Genomic DNA, 27,495 nt, shown 5'->3' with positions numbered 1-27,495 from the left:
GTCTATGGGGGATGAGTGATATCGCGTCCTGCAGCGCAGTGCATGGATGCACCTCCAAGATTCACAACACCCGTGTGAATCTAGCATCACGATCAGGTTTTCACTGAGATCTGCATAATATAGTGACAGACACATACCTCCCAGCTTTCAAGTATCACAAAGATTGACAACCGATGCGGAGCGCGCAGTGCGTTGTGCAATTTTTTTTCTCTTTTAAGCCATGCCTCTGGTTCAGTTCAGCGCATATGAACTGAGGATGGGGTGCTGCTCGATCTGAAGGCAGCTACAATTCAACCCCTAATATACCTGTTTTTTTGTTGTTGTTTTATTATTTATGACAGTGACGTCAGTGGCTACTCCTTGAGTGGAATCCCTGTTGCCGACTCTGGCCTGACGTCACTGTCCATATATGGACAGTGACCTCATGGGTTTCCTCTAGGAGCGGAATCCCCGGTCAGATCATCGGCAACGGGGATTCCGTTCAAGGAGTAGCCACTAATTCTGAAGCAGGGAACCATCAGCTCCCTGCTTCAGAATTAGTTCAGAGCGGAGGAGCAGAGGGAGCTCCTCCGCTCGCCGAGGACTCCCCCGGAACAGCGCTACTTTAAGCACTGTGCTCGGGGAAGCCCTCGGCTGTACTGTCTATATATGGACAGTGACATCAGTGGCTAGTCCTTGAGCGGAATCCCCGTTGCCGACTCTGGCCGGGGATTTCGCTCCAGGTGGAATCCCCAGCCAGATCATCAGGAACGGCGATTCCACTCAAGGAGTAGCCACTAATTCTGAAGCAGGGAACCATCAGCTCCTTGCTTCAGAATTAGTTCAGAGCAGAGGGAGCTCCTCCACTTGCTGTGGAGCGCTACTTTAAGTAGCACTGTGCCCGGGGAGTCTTCGGCGAGTGGAGAAGCTCTCTCTGCTCCTCCGCTATGAACTAATTCTGAAGCAGGGAGCTGATGGTTCCCTGCTTCAGAATTTGTTTGACAGCGGGCCATACCCCCGGCCGCCCGGGACAGCAGGACCTCGTCCGGAATCCGGGACTGTCCGACTGAATCCGGGAAAGTTGGAAGGTATGTAGACATGCCCACTTCTCACTGATTGACAGATGTCTCCCTAGTACTGTGGAGAGTGGGTGGAGCAAGCAGCATCTCAAAAATACGCCAAACTCTTCTTTGGCAGGTCTGGCTTTCCTTCGCATGTAAGTTATTAGAACAGGCTCACTTGAATAACTAAGTGACAGACCACTTAAATCATAATAATAATAAAGCATAATGTGAATGACAGGTTCACTTTAAAACCAGATTTGTGGTCTCTTCAATTCTGGCGATTTTATTTTTTTGTAATTTATTTTTTCGTTTTTTTTTCATAGAATAGTTGACTGTTGGATGCCATCCAATGTACCCAATCAACCCAATATGGAAAAGAATACAGTAATAAACAATATGCAAGAAAACCCCCTCCCCAATTGTTACCACGAGCAGGTTTGTGGACCCACTGGGCTACTCCTTGAGGTGGTCCTGGCAAAGTAGCTGCTGACCAAATAGGCAAGAGACAGGCACATGTGCCTTGACGGATGGAAGCTGACAGCGGATCACTATCACAGGTGGATAGTAGATAGCTTGACACGGGCAGGTAGCAGGTAGCTGGGCAATGGCAGATAAGATATAGCAACAGCGGACTGAATACAGGCTGGTACAGGCTGACCACAGATACCAACAACGGACTGGATACAGGCTAGTAATGGATAGCCAGATACAGACTGATCACAGATAGCAATACCGGACTGGATAAAGGCTGGTAACGGACAACTGGATACAGGCTAATAACAGATGGCAATAGCAGACTGGATATGATGCATATAGGAACATTTGCTGGATAACACCAGGTTGTTCAGAAATTGCTCATGCACCTGCTTTACTTTTTGAGATATAGCTGCTCTGTACAGCAGCAGAGTCTTTCACTAAAACCTGCTCCCGTCAAGTCTGCGGGACACGCAGGATCCACCTGTATTCTATCCCATCTAAGTTAATAACCGCAAGACTGATGGATTCAGGTCATAGCGAACAATAAAGCTGTATAGAGAATACAGAGCAGCTGTATCTCAAAAAGTAAAACTAATTTTTAATAAAAACTATTTAGAAAGTTGCATTTTTTTAATAAAAAATTACACTTTGTCAGAAAATTGTATGATTGTGCCAGTGTGTTTAATGTGCTGAATGGCATTTTGATTATGTGCCAAGTGTCTACTGTCAGAAAATATATGGGTATGGTGGTTTAGTATATATTTTTTTTAATTTGTAATGTCAAAAGTGTGAAAGCTACCAAAATGCTGAAAAAGACCTGGCAGCCAAAAAGTGAAAACAAAATACTCTTAGGACCTAACTGCATACTGTTGTCATATTCAGTTCAATATATAAACAGTATGCACTGAGCTCCCTCTAGTGGTTGCTACAGGGAGCCAGAAATGTAACTTTTAATACATATGTATGTGTCGGTGAATTGGAGCTCTATTTTAGAAAACAAAACAAAAAACGAACTATCTAACTATACTATAAGACTGTATTAAAAATGAAAGGGGTTGTCCCGAAATCAACAATTATCACCTATCCATAGCATCTGATTGCTGGGGGCTATACAGCTAAGACGTCGTTGCAATTCAATGTCTACGACAGACGGAAACAGCCTAGTGCTGTACTCGGCTCTTTCCGTAGGCTGGGTTCACACAGAGTTTTTTGCAGGAGGAAAATCTACCTCAAAATTCCATTTGGAATTTTGAGGCAGATTTTCCTTTGCCTACACGCCGACTTTCGCGTTGTTTTTCGCCCGCGGCCATTGAGCGCCGCTGGCATAAAATGCAGCGAAATAAGCTTTCTCTGCCTCCCATTGATGTCAATGGGAGGTCAGAGGCGTAAACGCCCGAAGATAGGGCATGTCACATCTTCCCGCGAGCCGGTTTTTCCGCTCGCGAGAAAAGAACGCCACCGCCTCCCATTGAATCAATGGGAGGCATGTTCGGACGTTTTTTGGAGTATTTTGCGGCGCGGTTTCCGCTTCAAAAAACTTGTCAAAAAACTCTGTGTGAACTCCTCCTTACAGACTGTGAAGGGAGCAGCAGCGCGCATGCTCGACCGCTGCTCTATTCAAAGTGCTCCTCACTGCAGTCGAGCAGTGAGGTGGAAAGATGGTTCGGGGCCACAGGTTCTCGCAATCGGTGGGGCCCCCAGCAATCAGACAATAATCACTTATCTTGTTGATAGGTGATAATTGTCGATTCTGGGTATACCTCTTTAGATCCTGTTCACACTGAATATTTTGCAGGCAGAAAAAATCTTCAGAATTTAGAAAAATAATTTTTGAGGCAGATTTTGACCTGCTTGCACTTTTTCGCCGCGTTTTTCAACCACGGCCATTGAAGCTAATGCAAGGACCGCGGGCAAAAAACGCCGTAAAAAACACTTTTCTGCCTCCCATTGATTTCAATAGGAGATCAGAGGTGGAAGCCGTGGCAAGAAAGGACATGCCTTTTTTCCCTGCGAGTGGCTAAAGGCCGGAAAAAAAACCTCCTCTGCCTTTCATTGAGGTCAATGGGAAGTGATTTTGCCGTTGTTTGGCGCGGATTCCAACGCGGTTTCCGCATCAATATCAGCGTCAAAAAACTGTGGAGACAGGACCTTAAGCACACAATGTTGGACCTATTTAGATTAACCACTTTAGGACCACCCCATTGAAGATTTATGGCTGGATTTGCTGACCCTTATGACTGTACTACCTGTTGTCAGGCTGTCAAATTACGTTGCAAAGAAGTGTCCTGCACTTCTTTGCCGAGGCAGTCAATTTACGCGTCGTCATTTGACAGCTGTCAAACGACGACGCGTAAATGACAGGTCGTCTGCACAGTACGTCGGCAAACCCATTCAAATGAATGGGCAGATGTTTGCCGACGTATTGTAGCCCTATTTTCAGCCATAAAACGAGGCATAATACGCCTCGTTTACGTCTGAAAATAGGTTGCGTGAACCCAGCCTTAGGGCAGATACAGACGGACGTTGCGTTTTTGCGCGCGCAAACAACGCAGCGTTTTGCGCGCGCAAAAAACATTTCACAGCTGCGTGTGTCATCCGTGTATGATGCGCGGCTGCGTGATTTTCGCGCAGTCGCCATCATAGAGATGAGGCTAGTCGACGCCCGTCACTGTCCAAGGTGCTGAAAGAGCTAACTGATCGGCAGTAACTCTTTCAGCACCCTCGACAGTGAATGCCGAACACAATATACAGCAACCTGTTTAAAAAAAAGAAAAGTTCTTACTTACCGAGAACTTCCCGGCCGTTGCCTTGGTGACGCGTCCTTGGTCACACGCCTCTCTTGACATCGGGCCCCACCTCCCTGGATGACGCGGCAGTCCATGTGACCGCTGCAGCCTGTGCTTGGCCTGTGATTGGCTGGAGCTGTCACTTGGACTGAATTGTCATCCCGGGAGGTCAGACTGGAGGAAGAAGCCGGGAGTTATCGGTAAGTCAGAACTTCGTTTTTTTTACAGGTTCATGTTTATTGGGATCGGTAGTCACTGTCCATGGTGCTGAAACAGTTTAACTCTTTCAGCACCCTGGACAGTGACTATCTCCGGACGTCGCGTACCGGAAATTTTTTTGCCGGGTTCGGCCAAAACGAGTTCGGCCGAACCCGGTGAAGTTCAGTTCGATTGTCCGGGTTCGCTCATCTCAAAGACACTCCATTTGGATGTTTGGAAACAGAAAAGCACGTGGTGCTTTTCTGGTTACATTCATCCTTTTGACAGCTGGTGCGCTGTTTCAGTCGGTTCGTACGGAAGTGCTTCCGTGCGACCTGCGTGGTTTTCACGCACCCATTGACTTCAATGGGTGCGTGATGCGTGAAATACGCGGAGATATTGAACCTGTCGCGCTTTTTGCGCAGCTGACAAACGCTGCGCAAAAAGCACGGACTGTCTGTACTGCCCCATAGACTTGTATTGGTCTGTGCGTGGCGCGTGAAAACCACGCGGCCCGCACGGACCGAATACACGCTAAGGGGGATTCACACGAGCGTGTATGTGGTCCGTGCGGGCCGCGTGGTTTTCACGCGCCACGCACAGACCAATACAAGTCTATGGGGCAGTACAGACAGTCTGTGCATTTTGCGCAGCGTTTGTCAGCTGCGCAAAAAGCGCGACAGGTTCAATATCTCCGCGTATTTTGCGCATCACGCACCCATTGAAGTCAATGGGTGCGTGAAAACCACGCAGGTCGCACGGAAGCACTTCCGTGCAAACCGACTGAAACAGCGCACCAGCTGTCAAAAGGATGAATGTAACCAGAAAAGCACCACGTGCTTTTCTGTTTCCAAACATCCAAATGGAGTGTCTTTGAGATGAGCGAACCCGGACAATCGAACCGAACTTCACCGGGTTCGGCCGAACTCGTTTTGGCCGAACCCGGCAAAAAATTTTCGGTACGCGACGTCCGGAGATAGTCACTGTCCAGGGTGCTGAAAGAGTTAAACTGTTTCAGCACCATGGAAAGTGACTACCGATCCCAATAAACATGAACCTGTAAAAAAAACCGAAGTTCTGACTTACCGATAACTCCCGGCTTCTTCCTCCAGTCTGACCTCCCGGGATGACAATTCAGTCCAAGTGACAGCTCCAGCCAATCACAGGCCAAGCACAGGCTGCAGCGGTCACATGGACTGCCGCGTCATCCAGGGAGGTGGGGCCCGATGTCAAGAGAGGCGCGTCACCAAGGACGCGTCACCAAGGACGCGTCACCAAGGCAACGGCCGGGAAGTTCTCGGTAAGTACGAACTTTTTGTTTGTTTTTAACAGGTTTCTGTATATTGTGTTCGGCATTCACTGTCGAGGGTGCTGAAAGAGTTACTGCCGATCAGTTAGCTCTTTCAGCACCTTGGACAGTGACGGGCGTCGACTAGCCTCATCTCTATGATGGCGGCTGCGCGAAAATCACGCAGCCGCGCATCATACACGGATGACACACGCAGCTGTCAAATGGTTTTTGCGCGTGCAAAACGCTGCGTTGTTTGCGCGCGCAAAAACGCAACGTCCGTCTGTATCTGCCCTTACACTGTGTGTAGTTAGATGGTTTCTCCAGCATAGAGTCAAGCATAAGGATATGTTCACACTTTGGGGGAGTTTCACTTTGGCTGGATTCACCTGAGCGTGTGCGTTTTGCGCACGCAAAAAACGCTGCGTTTTGCGTGCGCAAAAGGCACTTAACAGCTCTGTGTGTCAGCCCCGTATGATGCGCGGCTGCGTGATTATGACACTCTGTTTGGATGTTTGTAAACAGAAAAGCACGTTGTGCTTTTCTCTTTTCATTCATAGTTTTACAGCTGTTGCGCGAATCACGCGCGTCCCACGGAAGTGCTTCCGTGTGGTGCCCATGATTTTCACGCACCCATTGACTTCAATGGGTGTGTGACGCGCGAAATACGCGCAAAGAACGGGCATGTCGTGAGTTTTTCGCAGCGGACTCACACTGCGTAAAAATCACGCAACTGTCTGCACGGCCCCATAGACTAATATAGGACCGTGCGACGCGCGTGAAATTCACGCGCGTTGCACGGACGTATATCCCGTTCGTCTGAATAAGCCCTTAGACTGGTGTTTCAAACGAGAGCCTTAAAGCAAAATAGGTAGGAGTAAGATGCAGCTTATCTATTAAGAGGCGCACACCTCTTAATAATTTAGGTGCATATCTGGCCGTCCATGCAGCATAAAAAGGAAATATGAAAAAGATTTTACGCTAGAATTTATGCCAGTTTCTAACGTAATTTACAGTAAATTCGTCTATTACATGACCATGACAGTATTTTATCCACTGGAAGTAAACAATGAATGTTCCTACTGAATAACAACAAACAAAGATCTTGAAAACCGTGAAGAATTAATACAGAAAGTATAATGGAAAATTCTACAAAAAAAAACAAAAACTTTAATTTGTTGAAACTGGACAACCCCTTTATGGTACGAATGCACACAGAGTATTCAGGGCGGATACACTGCGTTAAGCTGCGTAGCGTATTCATCCAGATCACCAAAGGGATTGCCATCCGAAATTCCGCACCACACAGGGGTGCGTTATTTTTCGGGCGTACATTCCGCTGCATAAATGATCGCACATACTTACCCCCACTCTCCTCTGACGTCCGCTCCGGCCTCCCTGGATGATGTTGCAGGCCCATCTGACGCTGCAGCCTGTGGTTGGCTGCAGTGGTCACATGGCCTGCAATGTCATCCAGGGAGACCGGACGGGAGAGGAAGCAGGGAACTCTGGGTAAGTATAACTTTATTAATTTTTTTCTTCGATTTTTGCAGTGTAATCTCTGTGATTCCGCCGCAAATATCGCAAAACACAGACTGCTTTATTGCGTGTTTAAGCACCCCATTGAATTCAATGGGTAAACGGCAACAGAAGAGTTGCGTATCCGCAGAATTATTTGACATAATTTAAGTAACCGCACCGCAGGTCAATTTATGTGCGTTTTTTGGGCGGAAATTTACCAGCAGTGTGGGGACAAGATTTGCTGCTACTGTAATATGCTGCGGATTTTCCGCAATTAATCCATTGTGGAAAATCCGCAGTGTTTACGCTGTGTGTGTGTTCCTACCCTGAAAGGGAACCTGTCAGTAGGTGTAAAGCCACTAAACTACTAGCATGCCGTAATGTGGCTGGGATTTTGTAAAGGGAAGTGTATTATATATTTATATCTGTAGTCATTCTATCTATCTATCTATCTATCTATCTATCTATCTATCTATCTATCTATCTATCTATCTATCTATCTATCTATCTATCTATCTATCTTTCTATCTATCCACACACACATATATATATACTAGCTGTGCCCGTGAAGACCTCTGAAAAACGTACCAATGCCGTTTTTTATAAGTATATTCCTAGCCTTGTACCACACTCAAAACAAAGTGAATAAACAAACGTAACTATTTTTAATTGTTTTTTCAGTAGTCAGGTTCACTACGACAACGCTTCCCTGTAAACAATGTTAGCAGTAGAACCACCAGGGATTATAAAGATTGGTGGAGTTGCAAACCTGGAAGAGAGCCACATAGAGCTGACCGTGCACAAAGCAGCTGACACTGAGGTCCACTCCCGCAACGCGCAGCGTTTGGCCCTGCGCTTTGTTGATGGTCATAGCGTAGCATAAGATGACAGGAAACTTTACACGTTTAACCCCTTCCCTCTTTAGCCACTTTTGACCTTCCTGACCGAGCCTCATTTTTCAAATCTGACATATTTCACTTTATTTGGAAATAACTTCGGAATGCTTTAACCTATCCAAGCGATTCTGAGATTGTTTTTCGTGACACGTTGGACTTTATGTTACTGGTAAAATTTGCTCCATATATTCAGTATCTAAATGTGAAAAACACCAAAATTTTGCGAAAAATTGCAAAAATGTGCATTTTTCTCAATTTTGACTGTATCTGCTTGTAAGACAGGCAGTTATACCACACAAAATTACCATGCAAAATAGTCGCTAATTAACATCCTCCACATGTCTACATTAGATTGACATCGTTTTTTGAACATCCTTTTATTTTTCTAGGACGTTACAAGGCTTAGAACTTTAGCAGCAATTTCTCACATTTTCAAGAACATTTAAAATGGTTATTTTTACAGGGGCCAGTTCAGGTTGTGAAGTAACTTTAAGGGCCTTATATATTAGAAATCTCCAAAAAGTCACCCCATTTTAAAAACTTCACCCCTAAAAGTATTCAAAACAGCATTTAGCAAGTTTCTTAACCTTTTAGACGTTTCACAGGAATTAAAACAAAGTAAAGGTGAAATTTACACATTTCATTTTTTGTTGTTGCAGAAATTAATTTTTAATCAATTTTTTTGTAACATAAAGTTTTACCAGAGAAACGCAACTCAATATTTATTGCCCAGGTTCTGCAGTTTTAGAAAATATCCCACATGTTGCCCGCGTCTGCTAATGGACTTAAGCACCGGCCTCAGAAGCAAAGGAGCACCTAGAGGATTTTGGGGTCTCCTTTTTATTAGAATATATTTTAGGCACCATGTCGGGTTTGAAGGGCTCTTGCGGTGCCAAAACAGTGGAAATCCCCCAAAAGTGACCCCATTTGGGAAACTGCACCCTTTAATGAAATTATCTATGGGTATAGGGAGCATTTTGACCCTACATCTTTATTGCAGAAATTATTTGAAGTAGGCCGTGAAAATGGAAATCTACATTCTTTCAAAGAAAATGTAGGTTTAGCAATATTTTTTCTCATTTCCACAAGGACTAAAGGAGAAAAAGCACTGCAAAATTTGTAAAGCAATTTCTCCCGAGTAAAACAATACCCCATATATGGCTGTTTGGACACACGGCATGGTTTAGAAGGGAAAGAGGGCCATTTGGCTTTTGGAGCTCAAATTTAGCAGGAATGGTTTTCGGAGGCCATGCCGCATTTGCAAAGCCCCTGAGGGCAGAGGCGTAGCTAGGTTCTCCAGCACCCGAGGCAAAGATTCAGTTTGGCGCCCCCCCCCCGACTTCTTTCCCGACATCTCCTTCCCCCTCGCCGTGTTTGTTTTCTCTACCAATCAATGACGTGTCATTTATTTTCCCCATTTATTTTTATGTAACGCGAGCATAAAAACATTTGTACATTTTACAAGCAATATAGTTCTATACACAACACCAGAATAGTGCTCAGTACATAAATAAAGCCCCAGAACCAAGCTCATTACATGTATACAGCACCAGCACAAATACAGCTCAATTTAGTGCAACCCCTGCTGTACAGGTTTGTACAGCGTAAAACTACAGCTCCCAGCATGGTCCGAACAATGGTAAGGATATGCTGGGAGTTGCTGTTTCACAAAAAATTAATCCTATCATAATCCTACCACCCATCATCTCGCTGCAGATCATACAGTGACAACAGTACTGATTAGAGGCAGAATAAACATTTACATTAAGTGACTCACCGGTGACGTCTCAGATTCTAGTTCTTTTTCTCCATCCGGTCCAGACCTCTATGATGACTTCTCCCGGCCACAGACCATTTCTGCAGTTTGCCGCTCAGATGTCTTCAGCTTCTCACTTTTCCAACATTTCTACACCTATAAACAAAGATAAAGTTATCATTATACCACACACTACGCCCCTAAATATAATAGCGCAATACACTGCACCTCTAATTATAATAGCGCCATACACCGTGTCCCACACACACACACTGTGCCCCCTGTAGATAGTGTCCCCATAGAGCCCCCTGTAGATAGTGCCCCCATATAGCCCACCCCTGTATATAGTGTCCCACAAATAACTCCCCCTATAGTGCTCTACAGATAGCCCACCCCTGTATATAGCCCCCTGTAGATATAGCCCACCCCTGTATATAGTGCTCCACAGATAGCTCACCCCTGTATATAGCCCCCCCCCATGTAGATGTAGCCCACCCCTGTATATAGTGCTCCACATATAGTCCACCCCTGTATATAGCTCCCCTGTAGATATAGCCCACCCCTGTATATAGTGCTCCACAGATAGCCCACCCCTGTATATACTATATACAGGGGTGGGCTATCTGTGGAGCACTATATACAGGGGTGGACTATATGTACAGGGGGGCTATATACAAGGGTGGGCTTTCTGTGGAGCACTATAGGGGGAGCTATTTGTGGGATACTATATACAAGGGTGGGCTATATCTACAGCATGACTATATACAGGGGTGGGTTATATCTACAGGGGGGCTATATACAGGGGTGGGCGATCTATGGAGTACTATATACAGGGGTATAGCTCACCCCTGTATATAGTGCTCCATAGATCGCCCACCCCTGTATATAACCCCCCTGTAGCTATAGCCCACCCCTGTATATGGTGGTCCATAGATAGCCCACCCCAGTATATAGCCCCCCCTGTAGATAGACACCCCCCATAGATAAAGCCCCCACGTGTAGATAAAGCCCCCCCGTAGATAAAGTCCCCCCCGTAGATAAAGTCCCCCTTGTAGATAAAGGCCCACCCCGTGTAGACAAAGTCCTCCCCCCGTAGATAAAGTCCCCCTTGTAAATAAAGCCCCCCCTGTAGATACAGGCACACACTTTTTTATTACAATAAAAAAAACAAAAAACGATTCAAGCTCACCTTAATCCCGTTCCCACGCCGGCCGGCAGCAACGGAGACCTGCTTTCTTCTGCACAGGTCTTCTGGGGGTTGAACGAAGCGTCTATGAAAGGCGCTGATTGGCTGGGCAGGATGACTTTCCCTGTCAATCAGCGCCTTTCATCGACGGAAGCTTCACTGGTACAAAAGGTACCAGTCGCTTCACTGGTACAAAAGCGCTGAATAGCCAGGCACAGAACGTGGCCGGTCATTCATTGTTTCTAATTGTACCTGTGTCCTATAGACACAGGTACAATTATAGTGCAGGAGGAGGTGACGCTGGCGCCCCCCTCTAAGTTGCGCTCGGGGCACATGCCCCGCCTGCCGCCCCCCCTAGCTACGCCCCTGCCTGAGGGACCAAAACAGTGGAAACTCGCCCCCACAAGTGGCCCAATTTTGGAAACTACACCTCTTGAGGAAATTATCTAGGGGGATAGTTAGCATTTTGACGATGCAGGTTTTTTGCGGAAATTATTAGAAGTAGGCCGTGAAAATGAAAATCTACATTCTTTCAAAGAAAATGAAGGTTTAGCTAATTTTTTCTAATTTCCACAAGGACTAAAGGAGAAAAAGCACTGCAACATTTGTAAAGCAATTTCTCCCGAGTAAAACAGTACCTCATATGTGGTAATAAATGGCTGTTTGGACACACGGCAGGGCTTAGAAGGGAAAGAGTGCCATTTGGCTTTTGGAGCTCAAATTTAGCAGGAATGGTTTGCGGCAGCCATGTCGCATTTTCAAAGCACCTGAGTGACCAAAACAGTGAAAACGCCCACAGGTGTTTCATAGAATTTTTAGAATTGGGCAGTGAAAATAAAAACATTCCCTTTTCTTCAATAAGACGTAGCTTTATCTCAAAATTTTTAATTTTCTCAACAAATAAAGGAAAAAAGGAACCCCAACATTTGTAAAGCAACTTCTCTGGAGTACGGAAATACCCTATATGTGGTCATAAACTGCTGTTTGGGCACATGGCAAGGATTAGAAGAGAAGGAGCGGCATTTGGCTTTTGGAGCACAGATTTAGCTGGATTGGTTTCTTGACACCATGTCGCTTTTGCAAAGCCCCTAAGGTACCAGTACAGTGGAAACTCCCCAAAAGGGACTCGATTTGTGATACTACACCCCTTGATGAATTAATATAGGGGTGTAGTGAGCATTTTGACCCCAGAAGTGTTTCATAGATTTTATTTGAATTGGGCACTGAATATAAAAAAAATTTTTTTCCAATAATATGTAGTTTAGCGCAAAATGTTTCATTTTCTCTAAAAATAAAGCAGAAAAAGAATCCCAACATTTGTTAAGCAATTTCTCCCGAGTATAGCAATATCCCATATGTGGTTATAAACTAATTTTTGGGCACACGGCTGGGCTCAGAAGGGAAGGAAAACCATTTGGCTTTCGGAGTACAGATTATGCTGGATTGGTTTCTGGTCGCTATGTAGCATTTGCAAAACACCTGTCGGACCAAAACAGTGGAAACCCCCCAAAATTGACCCCATTTTGAAAACTACACCCCTCAAGGTATTCACCTAGGGGTGTAGTGAGCATGTTTTGCAGAAATTAGTGTGCACTCGATGTTGCAGAGTGAAAATTGGATTTTTTTTCCATAGATTTGCCAATATGTGGTGCCAAGCTTGTACCACCATAACAAGACAGCTCTCTAATTATTATGCTGTGTTTCCCGGTTTTAGAATCACCCTACATGGGGCCCTAATCTTTTACCTGGACATTTGACAGGTCTCAGGAGTGAGAGAGTACTATGCGAAATTGAGGCCAAATTTGGCGATTTACACAGAATTGGTTCACAATTGCAGAGGCTCAGATGGGAAATAATAAGAATAACCCCCCAGAAGTGACCCCATTTTAGAAACTACACCCCTCAAGGCATTTATTAAGGGATGTAGTGAGCATTTTCACCCCACAGATCTTTTCCATAAATAAATGCGCTGCGGATCATGCAAAGTAAAAATTTAAATTTTTCCCCAGATATGCCAATTCAATGGCTTATATGTCGTGCCCAGCTTATGCCACTGTAGACACACACCCCAAAAATTGTTAAAAGGGTTCTCCCGGGTATGGCGGTGCCATATATATGGAAGTAAACTGCTGTTTGGGCACACTGTAGGGCTCAGATACGTGGGAGCGCCATTTGGCTTTTGAAGCGTAGATTTTGCTTGGTAGTAGTTTTGTTTGAGTATTGCTGGTGTTTCCGTTTATAATGTGGGGGCATATGTAAGCTGAGCAGAGTATATCAGGGGCATAGTTAGGTGGTATAATAATGGGGTAAACAATAAAATAATCCATAGATGTGTTTTACGCTGTGAAGCAATCCTTTCAGCACAGGCCGGTGTCGCACTGATAAATGGTGTCTTTACTTATCCCCCTTTTGGTCCACACGCCGCCCCTTTGCAGTTTGGGAAATTTTGCTAGGAAGTGTTGACCTGGTATAATACGGGCGCCCTTGCTTCTAGCAGATATGTTTGGGCTCTCCCCTTCCTGGTTCCCTAATTTTAGGGCCCCGATAAATCGCCTCTTGAAACAGACAATATGTTCCCCTCTGATGTGCACAACTGCATATTTTTTATTTCCTGACTTATGAAAGCCTTAAAGAGGCTCTGTCACCAGATTTTGCAACCCCTATCTGCTATTGCAGCAGATAGGCGCTGCAATGTAGATTACAGTAACGTTTTTATTTTTAAAAAACGAGCATTTTTGGCCAAGTTATGGCCATTTTAGTATTTATGCAAATGAGGCTTGCAAAAGTACAACTGGGCGTGTTTACAGTAAAAGTACAACTGGGTGTGTATTATGTGTGTACATCGGGGAGTGTTTACTACTTTTACTAGCTGGGCGTTCTGATGAGAAGTATCATCCACTTCTCTTCAGAACGCCCAGCTTCTGGCAGTGCAGATCTGTGACGTCACTCACAGGTTCTGCATCGTGTCGGCCACATCGGCACCAGAGGCTACAGTTGATTCTGCAGCAGCATCAGCGTTTGCAGGTAAGTAGCTACATCGATTTACCTGCAAACGCCGATGCTGCTGCAGAATCATCTGTAGCCTCTGGTGCCGGCTCGTCTGACACGATGCAGGACCTGGGGAAGTGACGTCACAGCGTGATCTCTCGAGAACACGGCTGTGTCTGCACTGCCAGAAGCTGGGCGTTCTGAAGAGAAGTGGATGATACTTCTCATCAGAACGCCCAGCTAGTAAAAGTAGTAAACACGCCCCGATGTACGCACATAATACACGCCCAGTTGTACTTTTACTTTTCAACACGCCCAGTTGTACTTTTGCAAGCCTCATTTGCATAAATACAAAAATGGCCATAACTTGGCCAAAAATGCTCGTTTTTTAAAAATAAAAACGTTACTGTAATCTACATTGCAGCGCCTATCTGCTGCAATAGCAGATAGGGGTTGCAAAATCTGGTGACAGAGCCTCTTTAACTAATTTTATTTTTTCATAGATGTAGTGGTATGAGGGCTGTTTTTTTGCGGGACGAGCTGTAGTTATTATTGGTACCATTTTGGGGTACATGCGATTTTTTGATCACTTTCTATCCTATTTTTTTAGAGGCAAGGTGACCAAAAAACAGCAATTCTGCCATAGTTTTCTTAGGGTTTTTTTATACAGCGTTCACCATGCGTTATAAATTAAATGTTAACTTTATTCTGCGGGTCAGTCTGATTCCGGCGATACCTAATTTATAGCACTTTTTGATGTTTTACAACTTTTTGCACAATAAAATTACTTTTGTAAAAAGAATGTATTTTTTCTGTCGCCATGTTGTGAGAACTATAACTTTTTAATTTTGTCATCGAAGGAGCTGTATGAGGGCTTGATTTTTGTGAGACGAGCTATAGTTTTTATAGGCACCATTTTTGGATACATGTGACATTTTGATCACTTTTTATTTCAATTTTTGTGCCCAAAAAACAGAAATTCTGGCATTATTTTTTTACGCTTTTATTACGCCGTTCACCGTGTGGAATAACATAATATTTTTATAGTTTAGGCCATTCCGGTTGGGGCGATACCAAATATGTATGGTTTATTTTTTTTTTCAATAATAAAGGACTTGATAAGGGAAAAAGGGCGATTGTGTTTTGTTTTATTTTATTACTTAAAACTTTTATTATATTTTTTACAACTTTTTTTTCACTTTTTTTTACACTTTACTTTAGTCTCCACTAGGGTACTTGAAAGTCCAACTGTCGGATTTTTTTTTCTAATACATTGTACTACCTACCTAGTGCAATGTATTAGATCTGTCAGTCATTTACTGACAGCAAGCCGATTAGGCTTCGCTTCCAGGCGGGGCCTACTCGGTTTCTGCAATGGCAAACAGGAGGCCATTGTTAGGTCTCCTGTTGTCATAATAGCAGTCAGCAGTTGTGCGATTGCAGTGAACAGCTGGCGATCTGCTAGCAACCACAAAGTTGCAGCGATCGCATCCGATCGCTACATCTGAGGGGTTAATGGCAGGGATCGGAGCTAGCTCCTGTTCCTGCCATTACAGGTGGATGTCAGCTGTAACATACAGCTGATATCCACCGCTGATGACGCTGGCTCATCTCCTGAGCTGGTACAATCTTGCCGGCGGCTACGGAACCCTTTCAGGCCCCGCCTCCGGGCGGGAGCTTGAAGTTTTCCATGCTAGGCACACCGGGAGGCCAGTAATAGGCCTCTGGTTGCCATTGCAGCCACAGACACCCCAGCGATTTCATTGCTGGGGTGTCGATGAGCTGCAAACACCTTAAATGCAGCGATCGCTTTTGATGGCTGCATTTAAGTGGTTAATAGCGGGGATTGAAGCTAACTTCGGTCCCCTCAATTACAGCAGCATGTCAGCTGTAAGATACAGCTGACATCCGGGGATGATGGCACCGAGTCAGCTTCTGAGCCGGTGCCATGCATTTGTCGTAAGTATACGACATATTGCGGGAAGCACTGACTTTCCATGACGTATACTTACGACAAATCTCGGGAAGGGGTTAGAACTGAAGGGAAAATTATTTGGAATGAGGGGGATTCAGGGTACAAAAACGTTATCACCTGCACCGCATCCTGTTAAAATGTCAGCTTCTATCACGTTTTGTTGTAGATTTGTGATTTTTTTAGTCAGGTGGCGTTAGATAGTTTTGGTGGGCTTAAATTTCTAAGGAGAATTATAGGGACGTTGACCTTTCAATTTATTTTGTGTGACGGAAGACCGGGTGTGCTTAGGGTATTTCAAAATTCCTCCGGATAGTTGGTAGCGTCTTCTTATTCAATGCCTCTGTTGATAGAGATATATTCTGCACTTTGCCCATGAACACTTGTCAATATTTCAGCGTTTATTGCTACTGCCTGGTCGTTGCGAGGGGTCAAAATAGTTCTTTCGCATAGCCAAGAGTTTTCATGATTTGTTATTTGCGTTGGGTCACCATACAAACAGAAAAAATTAGGTCTTGCAGTGATGGAACAGTACAACATAAATTATCAGGCAAAATAACTTTCCCTTCTTCTTGCGGATACGTGCCGTCACAAATTTTTAGTAATAAATCTGAAAACTCTTGTGCATTTGGGTTGACTGCTGTTTGCGCCCGCATGTGTATTGTTAAATGCATCGGTATAACGTTGCGCAACAGACTTGAGCTTGTTAGGCAGGCTCTAATTTCATCTGCCCTTGTTCATCGTGGTATGACTGGCAAAGTATGCCTAAAATCGCCACAGAAAAGCATTGTCATACCACCCATAGGCCGGTCATTTTGTCTGATATCTCGCAAGGTTCTATCTACCACTTCTACCACTTTACGGTTTGCCATAGTGCAGTCGTCCCATATTACAAAGCAGCAATCACGTAGAGCCCTTGCTTTGTTGCTGTTTCTAGAAACATTATACACTGGGCTTTCCGTAAGATTCAAGTCAATCGGGATCTTGAACATTGTATGGGCGGTTTTGCCTCCGGGCAACAATGTGGCTGCTTTGCCTGATGAAGGGACAGAAAGAGCAATTTTGCTTTGATTGCGTATTTGGGCCAAGATGAGTTTGGTGAGAAATGTTTTTCTTGTCCCACCGGGTGCATCTAAAAACAGGATTTCTCCCAAAGTACCATCTACGCTATGACACACGCGATCTAATATAATACGCTATTCCACTGTCAGACTCGAGACACCGTTTTGCAATGTTTCGGCCAGTTTATACTTTATTTTCGCCGCGTACTCCCTGTTAATGCGTTCCCCGTCTAAAGCTGGTGCGGGCATACCATATTAAGAGACAGGATTACCCCCTATAGACGTAACTATGTCTTGGATATCCAGCAAACATCGATTCATATTACTTTCACGCAACCTCTCGTTCAGCTCGCTGTTATTGTTTAGTTATGCATTCCTGAAAAAGTCTTCAACTAATTTTTTCTAATATTTTTGCCACAACTGTGCAGCATCCGAAAGTCCACAAAAAAACTGGAAAATGGCAAATAAATGACACAAGCGATGTGGACTATTGCTGATGCATGCTTCGGCCAAAGCGCCATCCCAATACTGATCACCATCTAGCAAGTGGCGCACTCGGCAAGCAGCCTGGTAATTAGGATATTCAATATTGTCAACCTTTCGCAATTCGGCAAAAGAAGTAGGTCCTCGCACTGTATGTAGAAGTAAGCGTAAGTAATAGCATTCGGAGTTGTTTGGATGCACCGTATAAACTCTTCCAATGACGTGTTCTTTTAAAATGCCGGGCTCGCCATTCAAAACACCTTACTGCGTATTATTAAACAGCCTTGTAGGGGTGATCTTCGACGATACAACGGATACCCATTTTCCCCGACATCATTTGCTCTAAAAGCGCTCTAGGGTATCTTTTAGAGCAATGACCCTCCTGCATGCAAAGAGAATCTCTATTTAAAGTGCCGCATGTCCCATGAACCATGTGCGTCTTTACAATCTCATGCAATATCGGATCCTTGTTCCGGTCAGGAAATCAACACTTATGACCGTGTCAACAGCATCGTGATTATTTTTTTTTTACAGCCACAGGAGAATGTGGGCGTGTGGCAAGCCACGCTTTGCCACTCAACCCTGTACATGAAACAAAGAGCTGAACCGAAAACTTTTTGTTTTGTGATCAGGTCGATCATCAACTTTAGTTTTAAGTGGAAAAATCTGGCTATAATATCATGCCCATCATGCCTGTCCTGCGAGAAATTTCGTACCACTTTGGATTAGTTGTGAACGGTATGAAAAGGTCAAGCCGGCCGTATTTTCGGACGTAGCAGAAAGCATCTTGTGTGCGTTCATGCATTTATCGCGGACCACCGGTAAAACTGGATGGCAAGATAAGTAATCGCCCTAAGTTTTCCACGTTATTATCTTGTTGTATGGCGTCTCGCAGATGCACGTAATCGTCAGCGCGTAACCGTGTCTGGTTAGTGCGTATGTACACTAAACGCTCCATCTTTATTTTCGCATACATGTCCACAATAAATTGGCTGTACAATTCTCGAAATCGTTGCAAATAGATAAAATGATTACGCTTTATCTGCAGCAGGTTTGAATAAAATAGCTGGGCTAATATATTTTTATAAAAATTTGTTACCCTAGTAGTAGGATTAATTTGAAAAACCTATAGAGGAAGAGGTCAAGTACAACTCACATAATGTGTAATAGAAACAAACTTCTTTATTGACAAACAGAGACACAAATAATTAAAAATGAGTCATACAATGTAGAAAAGGCATCTACATTGTATGACTCATTTTTAATTATTTGTGTCTCTGTTTGTCAATAAAGAAGTTTGTTTCTATTACACATTATGTGAGTTGTACTTGACCTCTTCCGCTATATTTTTTTCAGTATATTTATGGTCAGAGTACCAGGTTACACTGGGGTTATGAGTATGATCTTCCATTTCTATATAGTTGTGGTTACTTATATGTCATTAGACTGCTATTTATATAAAAAAAGATATTTATATTGTTTTTATTGAATTGGAGTTCGTACTATTACTGCGTGTGTACAAATTGGTTATCTGTAGGATTAATTTGGTAGAGTCGAAAATTGTATCTTCGCCATGGCAATAAATTAAAGGATATTGCAGGGCGTCCTAAGCTCTGTGTGTTTTGAAAATGAGTTGCAGGCGATTGTCGTGGGTGCGCAACACGATGTCATGCCTATCGCACTCCTAATCAACTAAAACCACTCCAACTTCATCTGTGATGGAGGCGTTATACTTGGCGTGGTGTTCAGCAACAGGACGTCTATCTGCGCTGATGATAATTTTGTAATCATTGCTTTGCCCCTCCGGAATAGACTGTAATGCAGCTTTGAAACTATGAACGTACGGATTCACCTGATGCAGCATGTTTTGAAGTGGAGATATAAGGTTACTATTTAGTTGTGGAAAATTCTGATTTCTGATATTAGCCTGTTCATTATAAGCTGATACGAAATAAATCTGAAGAAATTTTGGCTTATCTTGTGGTAGCAAAGATCCGATGGGATAGTAAACTTGGCCTTGCACCTTGAAGGTTGGCATGAATGGCCCCTCTGTAATTAGTTTTGCCCCAAAAGACGTCATTTGTAATTACATAGTTACATAGTTACATAGTTAGTACGGCTGAAAAAAGACACATGTCCATCAAGTTCAACCAAGGGAAGGGAAAAGGGAAGGAAACATTTCTACACATAGGAGCTAATATTTTTTTGTTCTAGGAAATTATCTAACCCTTTTTTAAAGCCATCTACTGTCCCTGCTGTGACCAGCTCCTGCGGTAGGCTATTCCATAGATTCACAGTTCTCACTGTAAAGAAGGCTTGTCGCCCCTGAAGCTTGAACCTTTTTTTCTCCAGACGGAGGGAGTGCCCCCTTGTTTTTTGAGGGGGTTTTACAAGGAACAGGATTTCACCATATTTTTTGTATGTGCCATTAATATATTTATATAAGTTAATCATGTCCCCCCTTAGTCGTCTTTTTTCAAGGCTAAATAGGTTTAATTCTTTCAATCTTTCCTCATAACTTAAATTCTCCATGCCCCTAATTAGCTTCGTTGCTCTTCTTTGTATTTTTTCCAACTCCAGGGCATCCTTTCTATGAACTGGAGCCCAGAACTGAACTGCATATTCTAGATGAGGCCTCACTAATGCTTTGTAAAGTGGTAATATTACATCCCTGTCCCGCGAGTCCATGCCTCTTTTAATACACGACAATATCCTGCTGGCCTTTGAAGCAGCTGATTGACACTGCATGCTGTTATTGAGTTTATGATTTACAAGTACACCCAGATCCTTCTCAACAAGTGAATCCGCCAGTGTAGCTCCCCCTAGGACATATGATGCATGCAGGTTGTTGGTACCCAGATGCATAACTTTACATTTATCTACATTAAACTTCATCTGCCAAGTGGACGCCCAAACACTTAGTTTGTTTAAATCTGCCTGCAATTCATGAACATCTTCCATAGACTGAACTATATTACATAGCTTGGTGTCATCTGCAAAAATAGAAATAGTGCTATTAATCCCATCCTCTATATCATTAATAAATAAGTTGAATAATAGTGGTCCCAGCACTGAACCCTGGGGTACACCACTTATAACCGGGGACCATTCAGAGTAGGAATCATTGACCACAACTCTCTGGATACGGTCCTTGAGCCAATTCTCAATCCAATTACAAACTATATTTTCTAAACCTATAGTCCTTAATTTACCCATTAGGCGTCTATGGGGGACAGTGTCAAATGCCTTTGCAAAGTCCAAAAACACTAAATCCACAGCGGCCCCTCTGTCTAGACTTCTGCTCACCTCTTCATAAAAACAGATTAGGTTAGTTTGACAACTTCTGTCCTTAGTAAAACCGTGCTGGCTGTCACTTATAATGCTATTTATTGTCACATAATCCTTTATATAGTCCCTCAATAGCCCCTCAAACATTTTCCCCACGATGGATGTTAAGCTTACTGGTCTATAATTACCCGGGGAAGACCTAGAGCCCTTTTTGAAAATAGGCACCACATTTGCGCTGCACCAGTCCCTTGGCACTATACCAGTCACTAGAGATTCTCTGAATATTATGAAAAGGGGGACAGAAATAACTGAACTAAGCTCTTTAAGAATTCTAGGGTGTAACCCATCTGGTCCCGGGGCCTTGTGCACATTTATTTTATTTAATTTAGCTTGGACCATCTCTACATTCATCCTATTCAGTATATCAACTGATATATTAACAGCACTGGCAGCGGCTACATCAGCTGCTCTTTCTTCAGTTGTATATACAGAGCTAAAGAACCCATTTAGTAACTCTGCCTTCTCTTGATCCCCTGTGATCAACTCCCCATTACCATTATCTAGGGGTCCTACATGTTTAGACCTTGGCTTTTTAGCATTTATATACTTGAAGAATTTTTTGGGATTTGTTTTACTATCCTTGGCCACCTGCCTTTCATTTTGTATTTTTGCTAATTTTATTACATTTTTACAGATTTTATTAAGCTCTTTATATTTTACAAAGGCTACAGCTGTACCCTCAGATTTGTATTTTTTAAATGCCCTTTTTTTGTCATGTATTGCCCCTTTCACAGAAGGTGTAAGCCATGTGGGGTTTAATTTGAGTCGTTTATACTTGTTACCTATAGGAATAAATTTTTCACTATAATAACTCAAAGTAGATTTGAAAATCTCCCATTTATCATTTGTTCCATTATTTGACATTAGTTCTTCCCAGTCCATATCCTGAATTGCAGCCCTCATCCTGGGGAAATTGGCTTTCTTAAAATTAAATGTTTTTGCCCTCCCAGCCTGCGTTTGTTTTTTACAGTATAGGTAAAATGTAACTATATTATGATCACTGTTACCGAGGTTTTCACGAACATTGACATTCCCAACAAGATCTGCATTATTAGAAATGACCAGATCCAACAGAGCTTCACCTCTAGTCGGGTCTTCCACAAACTGGCCCATAAAATTTTCCTGCAACAGGTTGAGGAAATGTCTCCCCTTTGCAGTTGAAGCTGAACCATGACACCAATTAATATCCCGGAAATTAAAATCTCCCATTATCACTACAGTACCCGCCTGTGCAGCCCGCTCCATCTGTTTATATAGCTGAACATCCATCTCCTCAGTTATATTGGGGGGTCTATAGATTACACCAAAAGTAATTTTTTCAGTGTTTACCTCCCTTTCTAGTTCCACCCACAAGGTTTCAACCTCCTCACAGTATTCACCCACTATTGTCTCTTTCACACTCGCCTTCATATCATTTCTCACATACAGACATACACCACCACCTTTCCTATTTGTCCTGTCTTTCCGGAAAAAGTGTAAAACCCTGTAGATTTACAGCCCAGTCATGTGAAGAGTCCAGCCATGTTTCAGCAACACCAACTATATCTATATTTAATTCCAGTATCAAGGCCTCCAGCTCCCCCATTTTGCTTGCTAGACTTCTGGCATTTGTGAACATACACTTTAACTTGCCTGTCAGTTTTTCACTTTTATTATCAGAAATGTGATTTGACATTAATCGGGCCTTTACACTGATGTTTTGTAACGAAAGGATCTCCTTATCTTGTTGTCAAGTCCTCTCCCCACATTCTGTTTCTCCCCCCACCAATATAGTCTGACCCCTCTCTAACCTGGCTACCCCTTTTTTTTCTACATTGACCTCCCTCCTCAGCCCTAGTTTAAATACTCCACCACCCCAGCTAGAATTCTCTCCCCCAGCACAGCGGACCCCCTTCCATTTAGGTGCAAATCATCTGCAGAATACAGTTTGTACCCCAATGAAAAGTCAGCCCAGTGCTCTAGGAACCCAAATCCTTCTCCTCTACACCAAGACTTAAGCCATGCATTTAACTCCCTGAGCTCCCGCTGTCTTTCCTGTGATGCGCATGGCACAGGCAGTATTCCTGAGAATACAACCTTGGAGGTCCTTCCCTTCAGCTTGTAGCCTAGTTCTTTAAAATTATTCTTAAGGCTCCTCCACCTACCATTTATTCTGTCGTTGGTACCGACATGGTACGCTGTTATATAAATGAATACTGTCTAAGAAGTGTTTTGATTGTGGATGGTTACCATTTAAAAGTTGTTTTATAAGCTCTGGAGGTTCTTGAAAATTTTCAATGTGAACTTTACCACTTGAACAACAGATTCCATTTGGTTCTTTTCTCCATTTAAGAGCACCGCAAAAATTGCAAATTACGACCATACCACCTACGGAAGCGAATTCAGCATAGTCAATCCTAAGGGAATACATAAAACCTGCTGTTTCCTTATTGACCCAAGGAACAACATTGTTTGCCGCACCATACTTCTGAGACTCATCTGAATCTTCTGATGAAATAGACATTGTATTAAGAGAGTGTCAAATTCAATCAGCCTCTAAGCGTGATTGACGTTGTTCTGCTTTTTCTGCCTGCCGTATTTCATCTACTCTTTCCCTTTCAGTCAATAAATAACGTTCATTATCTTGGCGCGTGCATTCATAATTCTCCCTAGCTGATTCCAATCATCGTTGACATTGGTCTTCGCTTTCGAGAGCTCTGGCATAGTTGTGATGTTTGCGATCGGTGGTTCATGGTGCGTCAGGTTCTTCACTACTTTCAAGCCATCGAGAGGCCGCTGTGCGAGCTCCCTGACAACTCAAGCGAGAATTTCTGGAGGTTAAAATTTCAGACTCGCGTGACGATGCATAGCGCTCTCAGTCAGCGGATAGTCGCGCTTCGCTTTCCTCGTTACTCTCCAGAAACCAAGTGGCCGCCATGCGAGCACGATGTGTACTTAGCTGAGACTCACACTGGGTAGAAGTTTCTGATGCCTGAGTTCTGGCCTGACGTTCTTGAGCTGCAGTAAGTGTCGCCTCATGATCTTCTTCAGATTCTTGAGACCTAATTAGTCTCATTCTTTTTGCATTTCCACTATATTGAGAAATATGTGATCTTTTTCTAAGAGCATTTACTTTCTTGAGACCGAGAGGCCGCTGTCTGAGCCCTTTGAGACAACCAATCAGATTACAGTGTTTTGAGGCAGCTAGATGCATAAAAGCAGCAAGCGGATTGGTTGCTTTATCTCTCTTCTATGTGTAATATCCAATACAGACAAAGGTTTGAACTGTTGTCCATCACAACCAATCAGATTACAGTTTGGATTCTTGTGAGGCAGCTAGGAGAATGAAAGAAGCAACCTCATTGTTAGGGTATGTGCACGCACACTAATTACGTCTGTAATGGACGGACGTATTTCGGCCGCAAGTCCCGGACCGAACACAGTGCAGGGAGCCGGGCTCCTAGCATCATACTTATGTACGATGCTAGGAGTCCCTGCCTCGCTGCAAGACAACTGTCTCGTACTGAAAACATGATTACAGTACGGGACAGTTGTCCTGCAGCGAGGCAGGGACTCCTAGCATCGTACATAAGTATGATGCTAGGAGCCCGGCTCCCTGCACTGTGTTCGGTCCGGTACTTGCGGCCGAAATACGTCCGTCAATTACGGACGTAATTAGTGTGTGTGCACATACCCTTATTTTATCTCCCTTCTAGGTGTAAGAACCAAAATAAACAAATGATGGAACTTTTGTCCATAGCAACCAATCAGATTGTAGTTTACAGTCTTGTGAGGCAGCAGGTGAATGATAGCAGCGATCTGATTGGTTGCTATATCTTCTTACTATGTGTAAAAATCAATGTAGACAAACGTTGGAGCTGTTGTCCATAACAACCAATCAGATTACAGTTCTTTTTTTTTGAGGTAGTGTCATGTCCATGGTCGCGGGCCATCAGTGTAAAGGATCTGACAGACACAGCTTTTGTGTCGACGCCCGTGGTTAATCAGTCTGCACCTGTGACTCGACCTGCTACCAGGTAGGCACAGGAGTGGGAGAACCTATCACAGCCTGGCCAGACGGTTCTAGCTCCCGCCCTCGGTCTATTTTTACCTTTCCTTTCCTGCTTGTCTTTGCCTGTGATTCTTTCCTGTTTCCTGGCTCTGCTGCTCCTGCTATTATTATTGACCTTGCTTCATTTTGACCCTGGCTTTACTGACTACGCTCCTGCTCTGCGTTTGGTACCTCGTACACTCCTGGTTTGACTCGGCTCGTTCACTACTCCTGTTGCTCACGGTGTTGCTGTGGGCAACTGCCCCATTTCCCTTAGCATCTGTGTACACTTGTCTGTTTGTCTGTCGTACACATATTGAGCGTAGGGACCGTCGCCCAGTTGTACCCTGTAGCCTAGGACGGGCCGTGCAAGTAGGCAGGGACTGAGTGGCGGGTAGATTAGGGCTCACCTGTCTGTCTCCCTACCCCGACATTACAGTCAGGCTCACTCATCTCCTGACGGCCACAGCCATGGGTCTGCGAGCGCTGGCCCCAGTCTCCGTCTCAGGAGACGCCAGCGCTCAATTCCGCTTACCTCGGCCAGGTCCTGTAGGGTGTGCGTGCACGCTCGTGCCCGCTCTTAAAGGGGCAGTACACGCACCAGACTTTAAAGTAAAATTAACCCAAGAGTACCCTGGGCTATAAGAAGGGCCCAGCCCCTTCCTCCCATGCCTGAGCTTTTTGTCATACCTAAAGTATGTCTATGCAAATGGTCTCCTAGTGTTTTCCAGTTCCCAGTGTTCCCCGTAGCTGTATCCTGTAACCTGTATTCCGTGCTATCCTGGTCAAGTGCCGTGCTGAGCTGCAGTCGTGCTGTGCTGTATATAACGCCTGTCCTGCTACTCCACGCCTGATGTCTACCTGCTGCCTAGTCCCAGTCGAGCCTGTCTTACTACTGTCCGAGCTGCCACAGGTACCCTATACGAACTATAGACTGTGACCTGCGCCCTGTTGACCAGCTGCCATACCGTCAAGGCTGTAAGGCCCAGTGGGTCCACGAACACAATGTGACTGCTCAGGCCATGGACCCCGCTGGTCGATCCAAGACCAAGATGACGTCACAAGAGATGCGGACGGATATGCTAGACCTCCGATCTCGACAGGACCAACTCCTCCAGGTCTTGAACATTATTGCACGTTGGCAGGAGGCGCTAGCTGCCGTTCCTCCTACTACAGCTCCTGGTAGTGTTGATCCTCAGACTACACCTCCTGGCAGTGTTGTTCTGCGTTTTTCTTTGCCACTTCCTGACTGCAATGATGGAGATGCAGGTTCCTGTCGTGGATTTTTGAATCTGTGCCAGATCCACTTCAGCCCGTATGCTAGGGCATTTTCGTCTGATAGCACAAGGGTCGCTTTCATCATCTCTCTCCTCACTGGCAAGGCCCTTGCATGGGTGAATCCTATCTGGGAGAGACAAGGTCCAGAGACTCGTGACTTCCAGGTGTTCCTCTGGAGATTTCGCATGGTGTTTGAGGAGCATGGACGAGTCTCATCTGCAGCAGCCTCCTTGCTGAACCTACGCCAAGGAGAGACCTCCATGGGCGAGTACGCCATCCACTTCCGCACCCTGGCGGGAGAACTGTTGTGCAACAAAGAGGCACCAGTGGCTAAATTCTGGAAGGGACTGTCTCCTAAGATTTAATACGAACTTGCCGCTCGAGATCTACTGTCTACCCTGGATGACCTCATGACCTTCTGGCCACCCGGATTGATATTAGGATCCGAGAATGGCTCCAAGAAGCTCGTCGGGAAAGAGGTCTTCCTAGTCCGGTTCCTACCTTGCAGCAACCTCTGTTGTTCTCAGATGCCGATCCTCCTAAGGAGTCTGTGAGGATGGACCAGTGTATGCTATCTACCCAGGTGAGACAACGCAGACACACTTTGGGACTCTGTCTATATTACGGCCTCGGAGGCCATCTTGTGCGTCTGTGTCCCCAAAAGCCCCAAAGCCTAGTGTTGGTTGGAGAGACAACCTTGGGTAAAGAAGGACTCTAAATTATCCATCCCCGTGACCATAGTGTCCGGCGAGAGACCGCATCGGGTCTCTCCGTATCTAGACTCTGGATCCACTGCTAATTTCATTCGCAGAGACCTGGTGGATCTTCTCCAATTGCCCACTACCCCTCTGGAGAGGACGATGCTGGTTGCATCTGTAAATGGACTACCTCTGCCAGACCCAGTTATAGCTGTGACCAAGCCGCTGAAGCTCCAAGTAGGAGCTCTCCACTCCGATCTTCTTTCGTTTTTTTTGTCTTGTCCAAGGCCGTTAACCCCGTGCTGCTGGGCTTGCCTTGGCTCCGACTACATGCCCCAGTCCTGGACTGGAACTCTGGAGAGGTTCTCCAGTGGGGCACCGAGTGTTGCCTGGTGCCGAATTGTTCGGCTTAGCCTCCTCTGCCTCGTTCATTGGCAGGATTGCCTGGTCATTATGCTGCATTTTCGAACGTCTTCAGCAAGAGGG

General features: G+C 44.6%; 1 protein-coding gene across 1 annotated transcript in view; it reads right to left on the bottom strand.

Annotated features, from left to right (window-relative positions):
* Nucleotides 1–24,058, bottom strand: part of SMIM24 (small integral membrane protein 24) — a 200,601-nt gene extending 176,543 nt beyond the window's left edge. Inside the window, exons 1-2 of the mRNA XM_075853072.1 lie at nt 23,896–24,058; nt 23,368–23,490 (exon numbers count right to left, since the gene is read on the bottom strand). Of these exons, the coding sequence (XP_075709187.1) occupies nt 23,368–23,490; nt 23,896–24,058 (286 nt within the window). The remainder of the gene's footprint in view (nt 1–23,367; nt 23,491–23,895) is intronic.
* Nucleotides 24,059–27,495: the final 3,437 nt, after the last annotated feature.

The sequence above is a fragment of the Rhinoderma darwinii genome, chromosome 1, assembly GCF_050947455.1.
Source record: "Rhinoderma darwinii isolate aRhiDar2 chromosome 1, aRhiDar2.hap1, whole genome shotgun sequence".
NCBI lineage: Eukaryota > Metazoa > Chordata > Amphibia > Anura > Rhinodermatidae > Rhinoderma > Rhinoderma darwinii.
Note: the sequence above shows the minus strand (reverse complement) of the source record. Positions and strands in the feature narration are given on the sequence as shown.